The 22,694-nt window shown below is 43.1% G+C and overlaps 2 protein-coding genes across 4 annotated transcripts in view; both read right to left on the bottom strand.

Annotated features, from left to right (window-relative positions):
• The window catches only part of LOC120045147 (misshapen-like kinase 1), a 34,362-nt gene extending 19,685 nt beyond the window's left edge, over window positions 1-14,677 (bottom strand). For 2 of the 3 annotated variants that reach the window (XM_038990069.1, XM_038990070.1), the window contains exons 1-8: window positions 13,610-13,666; window positions 10,883-10,948; window positions 10,260-10,442; window positions 9,948-10,058; window positions 9,705-9,795; window positions 8,682-8,812; window positions 8,553-8,607; window positions 6,215-6,293 (exon numbers count right to left, since the gene is read on the bottom strand). In XM_038990069.1, coding sequence (XP_038845997.1) covers window positions 6,215-6,293; window positions 8,553-8,607; window positions 8,682-8,812; window positions 9,705-9,795; window positions 9,948-10,058; window positions 10,260-10,442; window positions 10,883-10,948; window positions 13,610-13,666 — 773 coding nt within the window. Of the gene's footprint in view, window positions 1-6,214; window positions 6,294-8,552; window positions 8,608-8,681; window positions 8,813-9,704; window positions 9,796-9,947; window positions 10,059-10,259; window positions 10,443-10,882; window positions 10,949-13,609 lie in introns of all 3 variants that reach the window. The other variant, XM_038990068.1, reaches the window with a different exon arrangement.
• A 3,812-nt stretch (window positions 14,678-18,489) lies between these two features.
• Window positions 18,490-22,694, bottom strand: part of LOC120045146 (phospholipase D2-like) — a 31,385-nt gene continuing 27,180 nt past the window's right edge. The window contains exons 23-24 of the mRNA XM_038990067.1: window positions 20,841-20,958; window positions 18,490-20,703 (exon numbers count right to left, since the gene is read on the bottom strand). Coding sequence (XP_038845995.1) covers window positions 20,479-20,703; window positions 20,841-20,958 — 343 coding nt within the window. The 3' untranslated portion in view covers window positions 18,490-20,478. The remainder of the gene's footprint in view (window positions 20,704-20,840; window positions 20,959-22,694) is intronic.

Genomic DNA, 22,694 nt, shown 5'->3' with positions numbered 1-22,694 from the left:
AATTTGTAGTTTAAATGTGATTTGCAGATGACTCGCTTGTTTGAGGTCTAAGAATTTCTTCCTACATGCCTGGTTTGTCAGGAAAAAACTGTGCAAGTAAAAAACAGGCTACATTAGTTTAAGTTAGGGCTGTTGTGGTGACCGTATTACTGCTACACCGGCGGTCACAAGTCAGGAAGGCAGTCAAATTCTACATGACCGTTTAGTCGCGGTAATTAGGCTTCTCCAAGAACTGATGCTGCTGCTGGTCATTAGTAACCTACCAAACTTGCTAACTACTGCCTGGTACTCAGCACTATTGTCCCTCTAAAATCACTCTGACATCAATTCAAATTTTATTTCACATGCACAAATACAAAAAGGTGTAGATCTTACCGTGAAATGCTCACTTTCAAGCCCCTTAAGTCCATTTATTGAACTGCATTTTTGGTTAAGAAAATATTTACTAAATAAAGTACATTTAAATTCGAAAAGTAACAAGAAAATTACATAACGAGGCTATATACAGGCGGTATCGAGCCAATGTGCGGGGGTACAGGTTAGTCAAGGTAATTTATAAAGTGACTATGCATAGATAATAAACAGCGAGTAGCAGCAGTGTAAAAACAAGGGGGGGGGGGGGTCAATGTAAATAGTCCAAGTGTTCATTTCATTAATTGTTTCATTAATTGGGTGTAGAAGCTGTTAAGGTCCCAAACGTGGCTCTCCGGTACCGCTTGTAATACGGTAGCAGAGAGAACAGTCTATGACTTGGGTGACTGGTGTCTTTGACAATTTTTTGGGACTTCCTCTGACACCGCCTTGTATAGAGGTTCTGGATGTCAAGAGGCTTGGCCCCAGTGATGTACTGGGCCATACGCATACCTTACGGACAGATGCCGAGCAGTTGCCATAACAGACAGTGATGCAACTAGTCAGGATGCTCTCGATGGTGCAGCTGTAGAACTTCTTGAGGATCTGGGGATCCATGCCAAATCTTTTCAGTCTCCTGAAGGGGAAAAGGTGTTGTCGTACCCTCTTCACGAGGCGGTATGCAAATTGGAGATGGGTCTAGGATTTCTTGGGATAATGGTGTTGTGAGCCATGACCAGCCTTTCAAAGCACTTCATGGCTACAGACGTGAGTGCACGGGTCGGTAGTCATTTAGGCAGGTTACCTTAGTGATCTTGGGCACAGGGACTATGGTGGTCTGCTTGAAACATGTTGGTATTACAAACTCAGACAGGGAGAGATTGAAAATGTCAGTGAAGACACTTGCCAGTTGGTCAGCGTATGCTCGGAGTACATATCCTGGTAATCCGTCTGGCCCTGCGGCCTTGTGAACGTTGACCTGTTTAAAAGGCCTTACATCGGCTGTGGAATGCGTGATCACACTCGTTCGGAACAGCTGATGCACTCATGCATGTTTCAGTGTTACTTGCCTCTAAGCGAGCCTGGAAGTAATTTAGCTCATCTGGTAGGCTCGTGTCACTGGCCAGCTCTCGGTTGTGCTTCCCTTTGTAGTCTGTAATAGTTTGCAAGCCCTGCCACATCCGACAAGCGTCGGAGCCGGTGTAGTACGATTCGATCTTAGTCCTGTATTGATGCTTTGCCTGTTTGATGGTTCGTCAGAGGGCATAGCGGAATTTCTTATAAGCTTCCGGGTTAAAGTCCCGCACCTTGAAAGCGGCAGGCTCTACCCTTTAGCTCAGTGCGGATGTTGCCTGTAATCCATGGCTTCTGGTTAGGGTATGAACGTATCGTCACTGTGGGGACGATGTCATCGATGCACTTATTGATGAAGCCAGTGACTGATGTGGTGTACTCCTCAATGCCATGGGAAGAAACCCGTAACATATTCCAGTATGTACTAGCAAAACAGTCCTGTAGCTTAGCATCTGCGTCATCTGACCACTTTTTTATTGACTGAGTCACTGGTGCTTCCTGCTTAATTTTTGCTTATAAGCAGGAATCAGGATGATAGAAATATGGTCAGACTTTTTTAAATGGAGGGCGAGGGAGAGCTTTGTATGTGTCTCTGTGTGTGGAGTTAAGGTGGTCAAGAGTTTTTTCCCCTCTGGTTGCACATTTAACATGCTGGTAGAAATTAGGTAAAACAAATTTAAGTTTCCCTGCATTAAAGTCCCCGGCCACTAGGAGCGCTGCCTCTGGAAGAGCGTTTTCCTGTTTTCTTGTGGCCGTATACAGCTCGTTGAGTGCGGTATTAGTTCCAGCATCTGTGGTGGTCTGTGGTGGTAAACAGACAGCTACGAAGAATATAGATAAACTCTCTAGGTAGATAGTGTGGACTACAGATTATCATGAGATGCTCGCCGGAGGTAGAGTAAAACCTTGAGTCTTCCTTAGATATCGTGCACCAGCTGTTTACAAATATACATAGACCGCCACCCCTTGTCTTACTAGAGGCTGATGTTCTATCCTGCCGGTACAGTGTATAACCCACCAGCTGTATGTTCAGCCACGACTCGGTGAAAAAAGATTACAGCTTTTAATGTCCAGTTGGTAGGATATAGGTGCTTTTAGTTTGTCCACTTTATTATCCAGCGATTGTACGTTGGCCAATAGTATCGATGGCAAAGGCAGATTAGCCACTCATCGCCGGATCCTCACAAGGAACCCTGATCTCCTTCTGCGAAACCTCAGTCTCTTTCTCCTGTGAATGACGGGGATGAGGGCCTGTTCAGCTGTCTGGAGTAAATGCCTCTCGTCCGACTCATTAAAGAAAAATTCTTTGTCCTGTTCAAGGTGAGTAATCACTGTTCTGATGTCCAGAAGCTCTTTTCGGTCATAAGAGACGGTAGCAGCAACATTATGTACTAAATAAGTTACAAACAATGCAACAACAAAAAATTTGCACGGTTGGTTAAGAGCCCATAAACGGCAGCCATCCCCTCCGGCGCCAATACACATTACACTTCACAACGGCCTTAGTGTATTTGGACCATGAGACCTATAGTCCACGATCAATGCAAATGTTTTTGAAAATCTAAATCAAACACTTCATGAGAGCCCATGAGCTCATGTTGCGGAACATTTCTATCCCATTAGCTTTCTATAGGCTAGGCAATATTTATTTCTCAGCTTTCCTAATATTAAGCACATTACTTATATTTACAACAGGAGTACAGCCTACCTGGCTGGCATGAAGGAAAAAAACATAGGGAAAACCATCCTCCATTCGCCATTTAAGTGCATAGATGACATGTATTTTCCCCGCTGCCCGTTTCGATACATGTGCTTGATAATGGTCCATTATAAATCAAATGTGAGATATTATTTAGTATATGTGAAGACAAGATTAGTATAGTCTGATGGGTGATAATATATAATTCACAAGTGATAGGCTAATATTATCACTTGAGAATGATGCCCAGCATAAGAAACAATGCCTTTTTCTTTGCAACTTGTTCGAATCATAGCCCATAGGCCAGTATGTTTTAACAAGGTTAGTAGCACAACTAAAGTGGTCAAATAACTTCTTAGAATGAAGCACATTAATCTGCTTTACAAGGGTTGTAGAGCCTAACTGGCATATATAAGCAAATATTTATATCTTGCTCAGAATAGGTTGACTTTTGTACTATGGGGGACAGTGGATTGACATAGGCTAGTGCTTTTGCTGTTCGTTAGGCCTATTCATCTTGTTGACTGACGAAAAGTAAACGTGGACAGTTCTTCCAATATCTTCAATATGCACCTCGGAATTGGATAATTCTGGGACGCGGGCAGTTGCGTCCCAGATGTGCCTGTCTTAACTTACAGCCTATGAGAAAGACCCGATCACGTGACGGAGAACCGTGCGAGTGAGAAACGCTTCGGGTTGTGCAGCACACTCAGGGAGAACGGCACAACACAGCACTCCGGGCCGCAAAAGGCATGGATTTGTTTAGGGTCCATTACAGCCACAAAGGGGATGCCGCCGTGAAATTCGAGGCATTATGAAGTGCTTGTCAAATTGTGAATGAGTGACTATTGGAGTGTGTACAGCCTGCACAAAAAAAACAAAGCAGAGCTCATGCCTTTCAAGCGACTTTTTTCAAATCATCATTAGAGTCACATCATGCAGCCTTACAATGTATAAAAAAATCAAAACATATAGCCCAACGTTTGTAGAACTAAAGTTACAATAATAACTCTAAATTAAGCACATAGGAGTACCTAAACTCCGCAAAAAAAGAAACGTCCTCTCACTGTCAACTGCGTTTATTTTCAGCAAACTTAACATGTGTAAATATTTGTATGAACATAACAAGATTCAACAACTGAGACATAAACTGAACAAGTTCCACAGACATGTGACTAACAGAAATTGAATAATGTGTCCCTAAACAAAAGGGGGGGGGGGGGGGGGGGGGGGGGTCAAAATCAAAAGTAACAGTCCGTATCTGGTGTGGCCACCAGCTGCATTAAGTACTGCAGTGCATCTCCTCATGGATTGCTCCAGATTTGCCAGTTCTTGCTGTATGATGTTACCCCACTCTTCCACCAAGGCACCTGCATGTTCCCGGACATTTCTGGGGGGGGAATGGCCCTAGCCCTCACCCTCCGATCCAACAGGTCCCAGACGTGCTCAATTGGATTGAGATCGGGGCTCTTCGCTGGCCATGGCAGAACACTGACATTCCTGTCTTGCAGGAAATCATGCACAGAAAGAGCAGTATGGCTGGTGACATTGTCATGCTGGAGGGTCATGTCAGGATGAGCCTGCAGGAAGGGTACCACATGAGGAGGATGTCTTCACAGCGTTGAGATTGGACTGAGCTTGTCATTGCAGGCAATGATGCTGTGAAACACCGCCCTAGACCATGACAGACCCTCCATCTCCAAATCGATCACGCTCCAGAGTACAGGTCTCAGTGTAAAGCTCATTCCTTCGACGATAAACGCGAATCCGACCATCACCCCTGGTGAAACAAAACTACGACTCGTCAGTGAAGAGCACTTTTTTGCCAGTCCTGTCTGGTCCAGCAGCGGTGGGTTTGTGCCCATAGGCGACATTGTTGCCGGTGATGTCTGGTAAGGACCTGCCTTACAAAAGGCCTACAAGCCCTCAGTCCAGCCTCTCTCAGCCTATAGTGGACAGTCTGAGCACTGATGGAGGGATTGTGCGTTCCTGGTGTAACTCGGACAGTTGTTGTTGACATCCTGTCCCGCAGGTGTGATGTTCGGATGTACCCTGTGCAGGTGTTGTTACATGTGGTCTGCCACTGCGAGGACGATCAGCTGCCCGTCCTGTCTCCCTGTAGCGCTGTCTTAGGCGTCTCACAGTACGGACATTGCAATTTATTGCCCTGGCCACATCTGCAGTCCTCATGCCTCCTTGCAGCATGCCTAAGGCACGTTCACGCAGATGAGCAGGGATCCTGAGCACCCTTTCTTTTGATGTTTTTCAGAGTCAGTAGAAAGGTCTCTTTAGTCTCCTAAGTTTTCATAACTGACCTTAATTGCCTCCCGTCTGTAAGCTGTTAGTGTCTTAACGACCGTTCCACAGGTGCATGTTCATTAATTATTTATGGTTCATTGAACAAGCATTCTTTTTTTGCTGAGTTTACTTCTTTGATAACTGCTCAACACAGAATAGTTGCACGCCCGCAAATCATTGATAAAATATGTATATTTTATTCAACTTTGTTCAGTTGTAATCGTCATACTATAAAATATAGACACAGAAGTATAGCAAATATTGTCTGCTAAATGAACTAGTGTAGCCCACAGCTATTTGTCATAGCCACATCAGGACTTAACATGGATAACTCAGAGTATGCTATTCTGTTCTTCTGAAATAGACTACATTTTCTTCATATCATGCTTCTTTAGAACTATCTAAAATAAATAATGGATTTATTGTGAAGGTGTAGGCTATATCACATGGATTTATTATGTGTGGAAACTAGGAGATGCTAAATGTGTTTGTTAATTAACTGTCAATTACCTTAAGATCGACAGTTATTTGCTTGACAATCACCAGCTGATGAAATTTCGTGACCACCACAGCCCCTAGTGATAACATTTCTGTCATGCCACTGTACCATGGCCAGCTGGTGTTGAATATAAATAGCTCAGTAAAGCGCAGCAGGGCTATGGTAAGGAAGGAATCTTATCACTACAAAGGGAGGGCAATAGAGGGTGGGGAGCCAAGAGAAAATAGCTATGTCCTAAAATAAAACTGAAGTTTTAGGAAAAACAACAGCAGAAACCAAACCGCAGCACTCACCACTTCTTGGACTTGAGTTTGGGAGGGGGGTTCCTTGGGATGAGGAACAGAGCTCTCATAGGGTGCATATCACACAAAGCTGGGGGGAGAGAGAGAGGTAGATAATGATGGATTGGTACAAAGCATTTAAATCAAAAGAGCATTTAAATACTGCTTGTACACTACTATACAGTATAAACATGTAATGATCACATAATCCTTATGCATACAACTGTAGTCCCAATCAATATAATGTGCTCTTGATAAACCCGATCCTTATCCTTCCTTTGTTGCCTCACACCTATTGCTCCATTGTCTTGTTTGAGCAACACGTACGTATTGTCTTCCAAGCATAGCTAGCTTAACCTGTCTGGTTAGGTTATCAGCACAACAATAAAATGCCCTTTGTTAGGACGAATACACTGACGTTAGTTCTGATACTGCCCAAGGCATGCAGTGGGTTTCATTTCAGTACTTTCAGTGACTACATGTGGACTTCAGGAAACAGCAGAGGGAGCACCCCCCTATCCACATCAATGGGACAGTAGTGGAGAAGGTGGAAAGTTAAGTTCCTCGGTGTACACATCATGGACAAACTGAAATGGTCCACCCACACAGACAGCGTTGTGAAGAAGGCGCAGCAGCGCCTCTTCAACCTCAGGAGGCTGAAGAAATTTGGCTTGTCACCAAAAACACTGACAAACTTTTACAGATGCACAATCGAGAGCATCCTGTCGGGCTGTATCACCGCCTGGTACGGCAATTGCTCCGCCCACAACCGTAAGGCTCTCCAGAGGGTAGTGAGGTCTGCACAACGCATCACCGGGGGCAAACTACCTGCCCTCCAGGACACCTACACCACCCGATGTCACAGGAAGGACAAAAAGATCATCAAGGACAACAACCACCCGAGCCACTGCCTGTTCACCCCGCTATCATCCAGAAGGCGAGGTCAGTACAGGTGCATCAAAGCTGGGACCGAGAGACTGAAAAACAGCTTCTATCTCAAGGCCATCAGACTGTTAAACAGCCATCACTAACATTGAGTGGCTGCTGCCAACATACTGACTCAAATCTCTAGCCACTTAATAATAAAAAATTGGATGTAATAAATGTATCACTAGTCACTTTAAACAATGCCACTTTATAGAATCTTTACATACCCTACATTCCTCATCTCATATGTATATACTGTACTCTATACCATGTACTGCATCTTGCCTATGCCGTTCCTCATCCATATATTTATATGTACATATTCTAATTCATTCCTTTACAATTGTGTGTGTATAAGGTAGTTGTTGTGAAATTGTTAGATATTACTGCACGGTCGGAACTAGAAGCACAAGCATTTCGCTACACCCGAATTAACATCTGCTAACCATGTGTATGTGACCAATAAAATTTGATACATGGTGATTACACGACCAGTTTAAGTATGTCATTCTTGACAATGTTTGTGAAGTATAAAAGCAGTTTATGTGCATCTGTGGGAACTTTTTATGGTGATACATGTACCAACGTGCACACTTCACCGTTTTGCACATTTAGTCATCACAACAGAACGAATGTTGGTTTGTTCACATGAGTTAAATCAGTCTGCTCATGTCAGACCAGAGGGTGGTTTTATCAGGTTTTGAAAAACAACAGCAATGCTAGCTAACAATTAGCCAGTAGCCTCCCAGTCACCAGTAGAAACTCAGTGTTAGTGAGAATGTGAGAAAGTCCATATTGCATAATTCATTGACTACAAGCATCTGACGACAACAGCCCTCGACTGTCTGCCTGTCTGGGCTGTGTCACGCATACTGGGTGGATACAGCAACAGCAGGAGCTCCAGGGAGAGAATCCTTCTCCAGGCAGGCATCCCACTTCAAAGCTGCCTACGGTGGGAGCAGTGTGCAGTGATATGTGCTTGTGTTATGCGGTTTGATATAGAGAAGGCTCTCTAACACCACAGATCAATAGCCCCCTCACCTCGTATCTTACATGAGCAGCACAGTGGTGAATGAGCCATCTCAAACACATGGCTTGATTTATGAGCCAGTGACGAGACAGGAGTTTCATAATGTGGGAGATGATTAAATCTCTCCACTGCAGGCTTATGTTATGCAGAATGTGCTTTTGAGAGTTTAGGAGATAAATATCAGCTGTTTGAGTGTGTGGGTGAGTGTGGACGAAAAGGGTAATAAAGTGGAGATAGATGCATGTGGGTGGGTGCATTCGGGTGGGTGTGGATGAAAAGGGTAATAAAGTGGAGATAGATGGATGTGGGTGGGTGCATGTGGGTGGGTATGGATGAAAAGGGTAATAAAGTGGAGATAGATGTGTGTGGGTGGGTGCATTGAGATGTACTTACGAGGAGCTCCCTCTGCAGTCTCTATGGCTGTGATCCCCAGGGACCAGATATCGCTCTGTGGAGACATGTGAGATTTACTACCCACTCTCACACACAGACAGACACGTTAGGATGGAAAGGGGTCATTACCCTGTAGTCATAGGTGGAGTCGGGGTTCTCGTCACAGGCGATGACCTCAGGGGCCATCCAATAAGGTGTGCCGATGAAGGTGTTCCTGCGCCCCACGGTCCTGTCCAGTTGAGCACTCACCCCAAAGTCCACTGCACACAGCGGAGGACAGAGACTCAGTATTACTGGCTACAGTTACATTTTTCAAGTCTTGATTAAGTTAAGTTGTAGATAAAACCATAATACAAATATGTAGTGTGCTTGATGGTGAGACAATTGAGCACTTTATTCAGACTTAGGGAAGCTGCTATAAAACACAGACTGAAAGATCACATATGGAAACAAAGAGCACGATTACATATTCATCACAACCAGGGGTTGGACCCGGTTCAGAGAACAGAACCAAAAAATAACAAAAATGTTTGAGGAACGGTAACAGAACTGGGAACGAAAGTGATCTCTAATGTTCTGGAACAGAACCGTTATTTTTAAATCTTGAGAACCGATTAATAATGTTCTTTTTTTGTTACAAAAATATTCCTGTCTAGTATATAATTGTCATTTGGTGTAGTTATAATGCTAGTAATAGCTTAAACACAGTTCAGTTCAAATTACGTCATGATGTTCAGCGCATCAAGCCAAGCCCCCTCCATGTCCACCCCGCCTCCTCTCGAGCTCTCCCCACCAGTGAAATTTCAATCGCATCTGCCTGCACTTTTCTGACCAATTAAACGTGCAAACAACTAGCTTACGCGTTACATAGCAAGCTTCTCTATCTGTGCTAATGTGTCGAGTAAATTAATGAGCCATTTTGTAAAAACTATGTTGATTTCACAGGTTCAAAAAAAGAACGAAAATGTACTATGAACAGTCACTTTCTCTTGGTTTGAACCAATTTTGTAAATGTATTTTCTGTCCGGAACACCGGAACAGAAAACATACAAATGTTTGATTACAACAAGCCCACACACTGTACAGAAACACATGTAAACAACAAGCAGCAGCAGAGCAAACACATTAACAGTTAAGAATCAATCATCTCACCGAGTTTGACCTCTGCGTTCTCTGTCAGCAGCACATTCTGGCCCTTGATGTCTCTGTGGATGACCTTGTGTTGGTGGAGGTGCGAGAGGCCCTGGGTATTAGAGAGGGGTCAGAGTTCAGTCAGGGGTTTGAGGCCCTCTGGAGGGCGTCTGTAATGGCACTTTTCCAAAGCAGGGATTTACACTGGTGCTTGGCCTAAGACTTTTGTAATGGTTCTATAGTGGGTGCACTGTGGTTCCTCACCCTGAGGATCTCTCTGCAGATGTAAGCGATCCAGTCCTCCTTCAGAGAGTTGCCCTTGGTGTTCTTTACCAGGTCTGTCACTGAGCCCGCCCCACAGAACTCCATCACCAGCTATACACAGACAGGAAGGAACTTAGCACACATAAATACAATATTCAGTGTGTCTGTAATAAATAATATACGCTGCATGCAATAACCCTAATCTAGTTTCTGTGCATTATGGGGTTCATGGATATCAGAGAGAGCCCTATAAATGATGAAGCTCGCTCTCAGATTATACCACCAGACAGGGACAGAATCCATCAGACTGACCCAGAGCTGGTCATCATGTCCAGGTGGGCTCTTCTTGACGAAGGCTCCGTAGTAGGTGGCGATATTGCGGTGATGGCTGTACTTCTTCAGCATGTTGATCTCAGCCTTGATCTCTTCCTCTTCCTCCTCAGTCACGTCCATCACCTTGATTGCAGCCAACTGTCCTGTCTTCACGTGACGCCCCTGATTAAAGGCAGAGCAGACTTGATCATCTTAACTGGTCAATCGAAAACGAGAAAATTAAGTGAGTACAACAGAAAAAAATATATATATCCTAAATTTGAGCCAAAAATCTCTAATAGTTCAAGGAACTCCTGCCCTGGTTTAATCCGTTTTTAGAGTGATTATGCTGTATGTTTCACCACGTCATTTACTCTTCTTCTCTCCCCTCTACTTTTTAGTTCTCTCCATATTATCTCATTACCACTACCTGTCTCCTGGGCTCCTCAAACTGACAGCCTTAGCGTGGTCCAGCACAGGTGCACTAATCTGGCCTAATCTCAGATTTACTACCACAGCTGGAGTTTGAGACACTCAGGGGAGTAACTGAGGTGGTTCATCTGACTCATCCCCTCAGTGTCTCTCAGCTCCTAAACTGGGTCGCTGGCCCAAACTCGTCTTACCTTGTACACCTGTCCATAGGTCCCATTTCCCACCACCTCCACCAGCTCAAAGATCCCTGCTGGGTCCTGGAAGAAAGAGTGATAGATTCATTAAGATTGGTTGCTCTCTGGCAGACTGAGACCAGAACACCAGGCCAGACAGACTGGGAGACAAGATGCAGACAGACATGGTACATTTAAATAGAATCTATATCATTTAAATATATAGGCCTAGACCACACAAGCAAGGAGGCCTGAGCGCTTTTGAGATGTTTTGAGACACATAGAAGCTCTAGACATCCATCCACCACTTATGTTATAGAAACATTTGCAAGAACGTTTCTATTTTTCCCCACCATAAGATAAAACCACAGGTGATGGTCATAATGGCTACTTCTAGCTAAATGCTAAAATTAGCCATCGCTTTTTTCCCTGGATAGGGCAAAAAGACACCCAGTTCCACTTTCACAGTGTGATTCATTATGGCCTGTGTAGGGTCTGTGGGCGTTGGGGCTGCTTTGGGTTGGAAGCGTACAGCGTGATCATCCTGCTTTCATCTGGTTCCAATAATGGGTCTGTCTCCTGACTTTTTCAAGTGTTGGTCTTTAACAGAGAGAACGCATATAAGGAGAGGAGAGAGGTGTACAAGAGAATGAGGCATAGATAGATGTGAGCATTAGGGCTAAGGGGGTTGAGAGAGAAATGAAATAAACATAATGGGAATGACAAATCGTCCAATTAGTGCATCTATGCTGTGTGTAAGAGGAGCACTGAGAGCAGGAGAAGCAGGATCAAACTGACAAAAGGGCTGGAGTAAAAGCGCTGGAGTACAAGTGTACAAAATAGAGGGAAAGAATGAGATGACAGGGGTCGGGGGGGGGGAAGAGGGAACGATGGCATGGAGGAGGCTAATGCAATTATCCAGAGGGAAGGGAGAGATGGCAGCATCGCCCACGTCCAATGCAGAGAGAGGGAAGGAAGGAAGAAAGAGATGAAGGTGGGGGGGAAGCTAGGGAGTGTGGAGCGCTGTACCAGCAACAAAACTGTCAACATTGATCAGAAAGTGCATGAGACACACTGTGGACCTGTTAACGTCACTTCAGTCAACTTAACTTGGGTGCAGAAGTGCAAACTTCACCCATTAATAATGCTGTTGGATCTTTGTGTCCGTCAGAAGACCCCCCCTAATGTCTGTACTTACCTAAAGAAAAACAGCTTTTCCTCTCTCCCTCGACAAATAGGCCTATCAAATTCACAAATATTTAGGCCTTTAGACTCACTGTCTACTATCAAAAATAAACTCACAGAAACCATAAAAAAATGTCAAATCGAGAAAAACAACTGTCTGCAAAGGGGTCGGTTGCTCAAGAAATATCCTAGAACAGATTTGGAAGTTGGAAGGTAAGCGTTGATTCAATGTGTGTTGACACTTGTCCTACCACCTGACATTTGTTGATGTGGGGACTCAAAGAATCCAAGGCATCCCCAAAAAAATCCATTACACAAAGCCTGTTCTACTAGCTAACTTTTGAGTCTTCCACAGAAAACAGTCATGCACTAGTACTAGCCTAGATTGTACTTGTAGGCTATGTGAGTGTGTATGTGTGTGTTTATGTGTAGCAGGCAGAGTGGGTGTTATATAGGACAGCCATCAAACAATGAGCTCCAGTGAATCATCCCTCTCAGAGCTCTCTCTCTCATCCCTCTTCTCTCAGAATGGAAAATTAAATAGCATTGCCTGGAGAGGTCTGGCCTGTAACTCGCTGTACTGAAATCGCAAAAGTGTGTAGGTGAGATATACCGGTAGATATTAAATCTCCCTTTCTCAAACTAAAGTGCCTCTACTCTGTTGTTACATGCCACTAGTCTTTGTTTTGATGATATACTGACACTGGATCATGGTATCAGAACGGTCAACCTCCATGACGGCCCACATTACAAATAGATAACTTGAATGTCTATGGTCCTGGAGAGTGAGCTCCCAGGTCTGGGTTTATTAATTATTTATGTTCAACTTCTAATTTTTATGGTTTTGGAATATGCAAAACGGGAGTTTCACAATACACTTGTGGACCATTGTGTGCATGTCAGAGAGAGAGTGCCCCCAAATCTATTTAAAATCATGCTTTGATAGCTCTTGGAATAAATGTTTTTGAGATTACGTTGTTATTACTTCTAATGATACAAAAACGAAAAGCCTACGAGGAAGTCTTGTAGCGCAACACACTGTGGTAAATACGTGTGTCAACACCTGTGTGTTGTGGTCTGTGAAGTTGTATGATAAGATACGGGTAAAAAGTACACAAGATACAGTTCAACTGTTTGATAGATAGACTAGAAGTAGATCGATGTGGGCTAGTTTTAAAAGGATAAATGCAACGTAGATACAGGCCTATTTTAAAAGCCGTCGATCAAACGAATCAGGCCTTCATCCTGCTCACTCATGCACTTACAAAAATGGACTCAGATTGACCAAGGTGATATGGGGAAAAAAGCAAGATAGTGTAGTCAGTAGTGACACCCAAATTTCGCAACCCTCTCTGTGCGTAACCCACAACTAGCCATTTACCTAAATATAACATTAGGTAGCTAACGTTAGTTAGCTCAAGCAAGCACCTCAAACTTACAGTTCTAGTTGTTGCAAGTCTCCAAAAAATGTATTATCAGTGAACTTTTGTCACGCGCATTGTGACAACTGGCTGCAGCTTTGAACTAGCCAAGCTAACTAGATGTACAGTAGCCACTTACCCTCAAAGCTGCGAGGTCTATGTCATCCAAGCTTCGTGTGGTGGCGTTTTCAGACATGCTGGCAAAAGTCGTAGCTAACGTTAGTTAGCTAATAATTTAGCTACAAAATAAAAGCAGCAGCCAGTAGAAAATCCAGGTGGCCCAATGTTTAACTTAACTGTGTCCTGAGCTGTCAAGTCCCGCTCAGAACATCAATCCCTGATGAGACTTGACTTGCTAGCTTAACTAGCTAACATAAACAAATGGTTGCAAAAATGGCAAGGTAAAACGCAGTTATCTAGCTAGCATACTAAGTTCAATTGCGTTACAGAGACCCAATCGTGTGCTGCACTCTCTTACTGCGTTCATTTTGGCAATAACGTCACTGCGTATATGCTGTTTGAAGGTCGTCGACAGATAATTCGAATGCTTCTAACTACAAATACAATGCAATTATAATGTTAATGTTTGTGAGATTAAACAAGTAGATAACTAGCTTGCTAAATTAGCAGGCTAGATAATAACAGCGTAATACAAAGGTGGTCCGCAGCAGAGCTGTCACTTTTCAGTCTGCCACAACATGAACGCTATTAGCTAGCTAGCTAGCTACCCACGCACAAATCAAAAATAAGATTTATTGTACTTATACATGGATTATAACTACTCGCAATTCCCATCTGGCAAATACTTAAAATGTTCCACAAATGAAGTAGCAAATGGCGAGCAGCGCGATCAATGTGGAATGTACGGCTAGCGACGTCAAATGTTCGATATCCGTACACAAACTTTCATTCCTTTCGCGTTGACAGTGATCGCGCCTTGCACTGCCTGTACCGACCGTGAAAAAACAAACAGTTTCTGTGCAGTCCCAATTGACCCTCGATCGATACGCGTCATGGAGCTGGTTCGTACTTCTAAAATAGATACTTTAGCTATTGTAGTTGGTACCAATGACTAGGCAAGTAATTTTCCGACAAATATAGTGCATAAACTTATTTCCTCGCCATGTTTTGGTATGGCCCATATGAATAGTCAGAGGACTCAACATTGTATATGTTCTATGGCATCTGTGATCGCATGGGCAGCGCCTTCTTCTTCTATGGTGTTATGGGGGTCCGTAAACAAACGTTAGAGGTGCATGCCGGTACCAACTGGACGGGGGTGAAAAAATACACAAAAGAAAAGTAAATTCATTACAGGAATGGAAGAAAAAACATGAATCTCTAAAAAAACGACCCCAAAATGATAATCAACAAAAACATTCCCACTCCTTCAGATAACTCATTCCTCCCTACTCAGGCTCTGGGGCCTGAGAGGGTGGGACTGCTCGAGACTCTAAGCAGCTCTTCAGATGTAAAATATTTTAATATTTTCTACTAAGCTATATGGTATTGTTTTAAATGATTTGGAATTTTTAAATGATTTGGAATTTTAAGACCCCTTGAAGTTGTCATTTTTATATATATATATATACACTATCGTTCAAAAGTTTGGGGTCACTTAGAAATGTCCTTGTTTCTTAAAGAAAAGCACATTTTTTTGTCCATTAAAATAACATCAAATTGATCAGACATACAGAAGCATTCAGAAGCATTCAAATTATCTGTCGACGACCTTCAAACAGCATATACGCAGTGACGTTATTGCCAAAATGAACGCAGTAAGAGAGTGCAGCACACGATTGGGTCTCTGTAACGCAATTGAACTTAGTATGCTAGCTAGATAACTGCGTTTTACCTTGCCATTTTTGCAACCATTTGTTTATGTTAGCTAGTTAAGTTAACAAGTCAACATTGTTAATGTTGTAAATGACTATTGTAGCTGGAAATGGCTGGTTTTTAATGCAATATCTACATAGGCGTACAGAGGCCCATTATCAACGTTGTGTTAGCTAATCCAAGTTTATCATTTTAAAAGGCTAATTGATCATTAGAAAACCCTTTTGCAATTATGTTAGCACAGCTGAAAACTATTGTTCTGATTAAAGAAGCAAAAAATGGCCTTCTTTAGACTAGTTGAGTATCTGGAGCATCAGCATTTGTGAGTTCGATTACAGGCTCAAAATGGCCAGAAACAAAGAACTTTCTTCTGAAACTCGTCAGTCTATTCTTGTTCTGAGAAATTAAGGCTATTCTATTCGAGAAATTGCCAAGAAACTGGAGATCTCGTACAACGCTGTGTACTACTCCCTTCACAGAACAGAGCAAACTGGCTCTAACCAGAATACAAATAGGAGTTTGAGGACTTGGTGCACAACTGAGCAAGAGGACAAGTACATTAGAGTGTCTAGTTTGAGAAACAGATGCCTCACAAGTCCTCAACTGGCAGCTTCATTAAATAGTACCCGCAAAACACTAGTCTCAACGTCAACAGCGAAGAGGCGACCCCGGGATGCTGGCCTTCTAGGCAGAGTTCCTCTGTCTAGTGTCTGTGTTTTTTGCCCATCTTCATATTTTCTTTTTATTGGCCAGTCTGAGATATGGCTTTTTCTTTGCAACTCTGCCTGTTGTATTCGGCGCAAATGACAAATAAAAATTGATTTGATTTGCTGAGGACGTGTTGGCTGCTTTTCCTTCACTCAACTGTCCAACTGATCCCAAGCCATCTCAATTGGTCAGGCGATTGAGGAGGCCAGGCCATCTGATGCAGCACTCCATCACTCTCCTTCTTGGTCAAATAGCCCTTACACAGCCTGGAGGTGTGTTGGGTCATTGTCTTGTTGAAAAATCGCAAGGCACTACAGAGGGTAGTGCGTACGGCCCAGTACATCACTGGGGCCAAGCTTCCTGCCATCCAGGACCTCTATACCAGGCGGTGTCAGAGGAAGGCCCTAGTCATAGACTGCTCTCTCTGCTACCGCAAGGCAAGCGATACCGCAGCGCCAAGTCTGGCTCCAAAGGCTTCTTACACGGCTTCTTCCCCCAAGCCATAAGATTCCTGAACAGCTAATCAATTGGCTTCCCAGACTATTTGCATTGTCGCCCCCCTCCTCCCTCTTTTACAGTGCTGCTACTCTCTGTTTATTATCTATGCATAGTCACTTTAACTCTACTTACAATTACCTCAACTAACCGGTGCCCCCGCACATTGACTTTATACCGGTACCCTCTGTATTTAGCCTCACTACTGTTATTTTGCTGCTGCTCTTTAATTATTTGTTACTTTTATTTTTTACATATCTATTTTTCTTAAAATCGCATTGTTGGTTTGTAAGTAAGCACTTCACTGTAAGGTTGTATTTGGCGCATGTGACAAATAAAATTTGATTTGATTTTAATCACACAGTCTCCTCTGAACAGTTGATGTTGAGATGTGTCTGTTACTTGAACTCTGAGAAGCGTTTATTTGGGCTGCAAATTCTGAGGCTGGTAACTGAAATCATCCTTTGCAGCAGAGGTATCTCTGGGTCTTCCTTTCCTGTGGTGGTCCTCATGAGAGCCAGTTTCATCATAGTGCTTGATGGTTTTTGCGACTACACTTGATGAAACTTTAAAAGTTCTTGAAATTTTCTGCATTGACTGAACTTCATGTCTTAAAGTAATGATGGGACTGCCATTTCTCTTTGCTTATTTGAGCTGTTCTTGCCATAATATGGTCTTGGTCTTTTACCAAATAGGGCTATCTTGTGTCAACACAACTGATTAGCTCAAACGCATTAAGAAGTAAAGAAATTCCAGAAATTAACTTTTAACAAGGCACACCAGTTAATTGAAATGCATTCCAGGTGACTACTTCATGAAGCTGATTGAGAGAATGCCAAGTGTGCAAAGCTGTCATCAAGGCAAAGGGTGGCTACTTTGAATAATCTCAAATACAACATACATTTTCATTTGTTTAACACTTTTTTGGTTACTACATGATTCCATATGTATTATTTCATAGATTTGATGTCTTCACTATTATTTTACAATGTAGAGAACAGTAAAAATAAAGAAAAATCCTTGAATGAGTTGGTGTGTCCAAACTTTTGACTGGTGCTGTACGTGTTCGTGACAGTCTCATCTTTACACATCGGGGTGTAGTCCAAACTGTTTGGATGTTAGACAGAAGTTGGCAGATCGGCTGTACCGACTTCAGATAAGTCCCAAGTCGCTTTTCCCATTCTTTTAGACAATTGTCCATTCTTCCTTGTTTCCACCGCCATAAGATTTAAGTTCACCATCCGCTTCCGCCATCTTCCTGCCGTCCATCCACCTCCCATAGTCCCCTACTCCGGAAACCGTCATCCTCCCTCCCCATGGGCAGTGCCAATGAGGCCATCTCCATTTTGAAGTAGTCAATGTTCTTCTTCCACTACTTCTATGAGTTGGTTAACAATCTGAAAGGGTGCCTACTGCCACCTGAAGTGTGTTGTTTGAACAGATATAAAGCCAAGGTTGGCGATTTGCTGCTACCTGCAGTTATGAAATGTTTTCTCATGAGTATAATTCACTGGCTGACCCCTCCTGATGACCTGGATTGAATTATGTGATCCTTCAATAACACAAAGATAGTCCCACCCAGTTGACTATTTCAAAATGGTGAAAGTGCTCAATGGCGCTGCCCTGCTCAAACATGCATTTGGGCACTAAAATTCCTCTATCGCTGTTGTACAACCCTTTTCATCTGTGTTGTCAGCTAATTCATCCCTTTCCAGCAAGTGTATATACAACACCCTTTCCTCTCTACTCTTTTATTTGTTTTCTCTTCCCACCCTCCTATGCCTACTGAAGAGTGCTACGGTACACCATCGGGGACAAATTACCTGAGAGGTGATCAGTAATGCATACTAGTGCCTTGGCCTGTCGGCTCAGCTAGCCTACTGTTTACCTGGCTGGAAAATCAGATTGACATGAGACTTAAAAGCCAAAACCAGAGGCAAGTTAACTAATACTGTTCATACTAAAACTTTAAATGTTTAAATGTTAGGATGTTTATTAAATGTTACAAAGATACATTCTCACACATGATCATTGAAAAAAATAAAAGCAGAGGCTATAACCTAGTTATTATAATAATTAAGTGATAAGTGATACATACATTTGATGCACATTAAACTGTTTAAAAACATAGTGAAATGTAGGCCTACACTGTTTAAAAGGTGGCAGACAGGTTTGTGAATAAACAGTAAATCTTTAACATTACCATCTATAAATGGGGTTTAGACTCTGCATAAAGTAGTATGGTGAATATAATTACCATTGATAGAGTTGAGAATTTACACATTTTATTTGGTGAAATGAAAATATGAAACCAATGCCAAAATCTAAAACAAAATTAGTAGTAGTTGTAGTAGGCATAGTATCATCAAATGAAATCAAATGTTATTGGTCACATAGACATACTTAGCAGATGAAACAGTAGCAGGAGGAGGATTAGATGGAAGAGGAGAAGTAGTAGTGGTGGTGATAGATTAAGTACTGGTAGAAGTAGTATCACTAAATAAACATTACCATTTCAGTTAGTCTAAATAATTTGGTAAAATAAATTGGTTAAGCTCAATAATTTGATTATGCTGAGATAGGGACAACATGCTAGAATTCAGCATGCACATGAGACTATCAATGGAAACATAAACCTGTTACATGCATATAAAGACTATGGCAGAAAAGAGAACATCCCTGCTCCTTGTTCACCTGTCACTTGATTCCTCCCATCCCAGATTAGAAACTGTGCTTTACAAAAACACTATTTCCTTGCTCCCCTATCTCAAAATGAGGTGGAATGTTCTGGACCACTGACAACCGGGTAAGTAATGTAACAATAATGTACTTGGCTGCCATGGTGACAGCAAAAATACGCAAAAATGAAAGCACGCCAGGTGCACCCCCTGAATATCTTTTTCCTCATTCCCCTCTATTCACTCCATGACCCTCTTATGGTCCTTTGCCTTCCTCTTTGTCATGGGCTCTCTCTCACATCCATGTCTTCCATATCACCTTCAATCTTTTCATAAACCTCTGTTTGATTCAGTCCATAGCTCATCGTACTCTGCCCCTCTGTTTAGCTCTCCTTTCCTCTTTTGGCCACAATCTAGTCAGCTCTTTGTAACCGTCACCATAACAACCACAAATGTTCTGACAGATTTGCTGGTACTGCATTGAGAGGGTAAGAGAGAGGCAGAGAGAGGCAGAGAGAAAGAAAGAGGCAGAGATAGAGAGGCAGAGAGAAAGAAAGAGGCAGAGAGATAGAGGCAGAGAGAGAGAGGCAGAGACAGAGAAAGAGGCAGAGAGAGCGAGGCAGAGAGAGAGGCAGAGAGAGAAAGAGGCAGTGAGAGAGAGAGGAGAGCTATCCACCCACAACCTTGCAACAATACATGTACGCTATGTTCTTCAATCATCTGAGACTCTTGACTTCTGATCTCCATTCCTCCCCCTGCCTATCATACAGTGGCATCCTGTTCCTGTTGTGTTCTATAATGGCACACCCATGCCTAAGCCCTTTGAAAAAAGAAATACTCAGGTTCAGTATTATATCAACAAACAAATTTGGTCAGTTGAGTATAGCAATGATCCAACATCATAAAAATGTACTTTTAACATTACAAGAGTGGTAATCCTTCAAATAGCTATGTCTCAAAGTCACTTGGAACACATACAAGGCTCATAATGCATTAGTATACATTATCATCTAGTGTTGAATTTTTTATTCTTCCATTTTAACAAAGAGTTCAAATTCACTCTGTATCATTTATGTAAACATCTTAAATGCCTTGCATTTATTTGCATTCTTCAAAGACACATCAGTTAGTGTTTTTTAGCTAGGTGAGTTGAGTATACATTTTGTTCCAATCTTTTGATTTCCAATGGAGTGGAATCTGGTCAATGCGATACAAATCTATAAAGCTCTCTCCTGCTAGACTGGGCTTTTCCAGTGTCATCTTGGTCCTTGTGGCTGGTAGCCTGGTACTCTTATGTCCAGAGTTCTGTTGGAGCCATGCCCTCCATGCTGCCCAGTGGGGGGAGCAGATTCTCCTCAGACAGGAAGTTGAGGGGGAAGTGGACCAGTAGCCCCCTGACGGCCTCCAGCTCCTCTTTAGCCTGCTGGGGGTATGTGTCACACAGGCGTTCCAGGCCTGAATGCTCCTTCAGCTCCCTCATGTTGTGGACAGAGTTGCACGGGAGGCAGCGGAAGACCTGTTCCGGGTAAAGGGAAGGAACAGTCCATGGGAAAGGTGAGCAGCAGAGATGACAGGGAGAAGGGAAAGAGAGAGTGGATGTAATTGAGGATGCACATAAAAGAGAACAAAAATAGCTTTTAGTTCTATTCATACCTTGTCATAAATCTTAGCATTCAGTTTTGCCGTCGTGTTCCACCCCACAAAGAAGAACTGGTCACTGATCGGGTCATCGATGTCGATCTGGGGTTCAGAATCGGCTCCTAAAAGCACCCTGGGAAGCACATGCACATAGTTGTAAGTCAGTTACTACCAAGCAGCTATGTTAACTGCACATTCAAACTGTTGCTAGAGTGACAGTTCATAATACAGTATCTGAGTAGAGGTTGGTGCAAAAATTCATATTGAAAAAAAAAAAGAGAATTCCTTCATACAGAGAATGATGACTACGCCTGCGCAAAATTGTCATCTGAGATGGTTCCCTTGGAAACTAGAGGATATACTTGGTAGCTGCTGATTCGAAATGAATAGCTCTGCTGGCATAATAGGCTGCAGACAAGCTCTGTGAGAAGTATGCATATTCTGTCTAGGATCTTTAGGGACAGTTTCAGTGCATCACAAATGCCAACAATTGCTAATCAATAGATCCATCCACTAGCAGTGGAGTCAGCGTTATTAGTATGTCAGTGTAGGGACCCTGGTTACGACCTCCCTCGCTAATATAAGGACGGCTATGTGAGAGTGGTTCATCTCGTGAGAAACCTTTCATGTCCAAACACCCCCAGGTTCAACACAGACACAATACATGACCAAAAGTATGTAGACACATGCTTGTTGAACATCTCATTCCAAAATCATGGCCAATAAAATGGATTTGGTCCCCCCTTTTCTGCTATAACAGCCTCCACTTTTCTGGGAAGGCTTTCCACTAGATGTTGGAGCATTGCTGTAGAGACTTGCTTCCATTCAGCCACAAGAGCATTAGTGAAGTCGGGCACTGATGTTGGGCGATTAGGCCTGGCTCGCAGTCGGCGTTCCAATTCATCCCAAAGGTGTTCGATGGGGTTGAGGTCAGGGTTCTGTGCAGGCCAGTCAAGTTCTTCCACACTGATCTCGACAAACCATTTCTGTATGGACTTCGCTTTTTGCACGGGGGCATTGTCATGATGAAACAGGAAAGGGCCTTCCAAACTATTGCCACAAAATTGGAAGCACAGAATCATCTAGAATGTCATTGTATGCTGTAGCGTTAAGATTTCCCTTCACTGGAACTAAGGGGCCCAAACCATGAAAAACCACCCCAGAACATTATTCCTCCTCCACCATACGTTACAGTTGGCACTATGCACTGGGGCAGGTAGCGTTCTCCTGGCATCCACCAAACCCAGCTTAGTCCGTCGGTCTGCCAGATGGTGAAGGGTGTTTCATCCCTCCAGAGAACACGTTTCCACTGTTGCAGAGTCTGAGCCATTGTTGCTCCTAGACATTGCCACTTCACAATAACAGCACTTAGAGTTGACCGGGGCAGCTCTAGCAGGGTAGAAATTTGAGGAACTGTTGGAAAGCTGGCATCCTATGACGGTGCCACGTTGAAAGTCACTGAGCTCTTCAGTAAGGCTATAACGAGTGCGCTGAGAGTCGGGAAGCAAGTTCAGGGAGTGAGTGTTTTAATAAATAAAAGAACCACGAAACACGGAACACAAACAACGCATCGACATGAAAACAGAGTCAATAACACCTGAGGAAAGAACCAAGGGGAGTGACAGATATAGGGAAGATAATCAAGGAGGTGATGGAGTCCAGTTGAGTGTCATGAGGCGCAGGTGAGCGAGACGATGGTGACAGGTGTGCGGGATAATCAGCAGCCTGATGACCTAGAGGCCGGAGAGGGAGTATACGTAACAAAGGCCATTCTACTGCCAATGTTTGTCTGTGAAGATCACATTGCTGTGTGCTTGATTTTATACACCTGTCAGCAACGAGTGTGGCTGAAATAAACACATCCACAAA

Source organism: Salvelinus namaycush, chromosome 3 (genome assembly GCF_016432855.1).
Source record: "Salvelinus namaycush isolate Seneca chromosome 3, SaNama_1.0, whole genome shotgun sequence".
NCBI classification, from domain to species: domain Eukaryota; kingdom Metazoa; phylum Chordata; class Actinopteri; order Salmoniformes; family Salmonidae; genus Salvelinus; species Salvelinus namaycush.
Note: the sequence above shows the minus strand (reverse complement) of the source record. Positions and strands in the feature narration are given on the sequence as shown.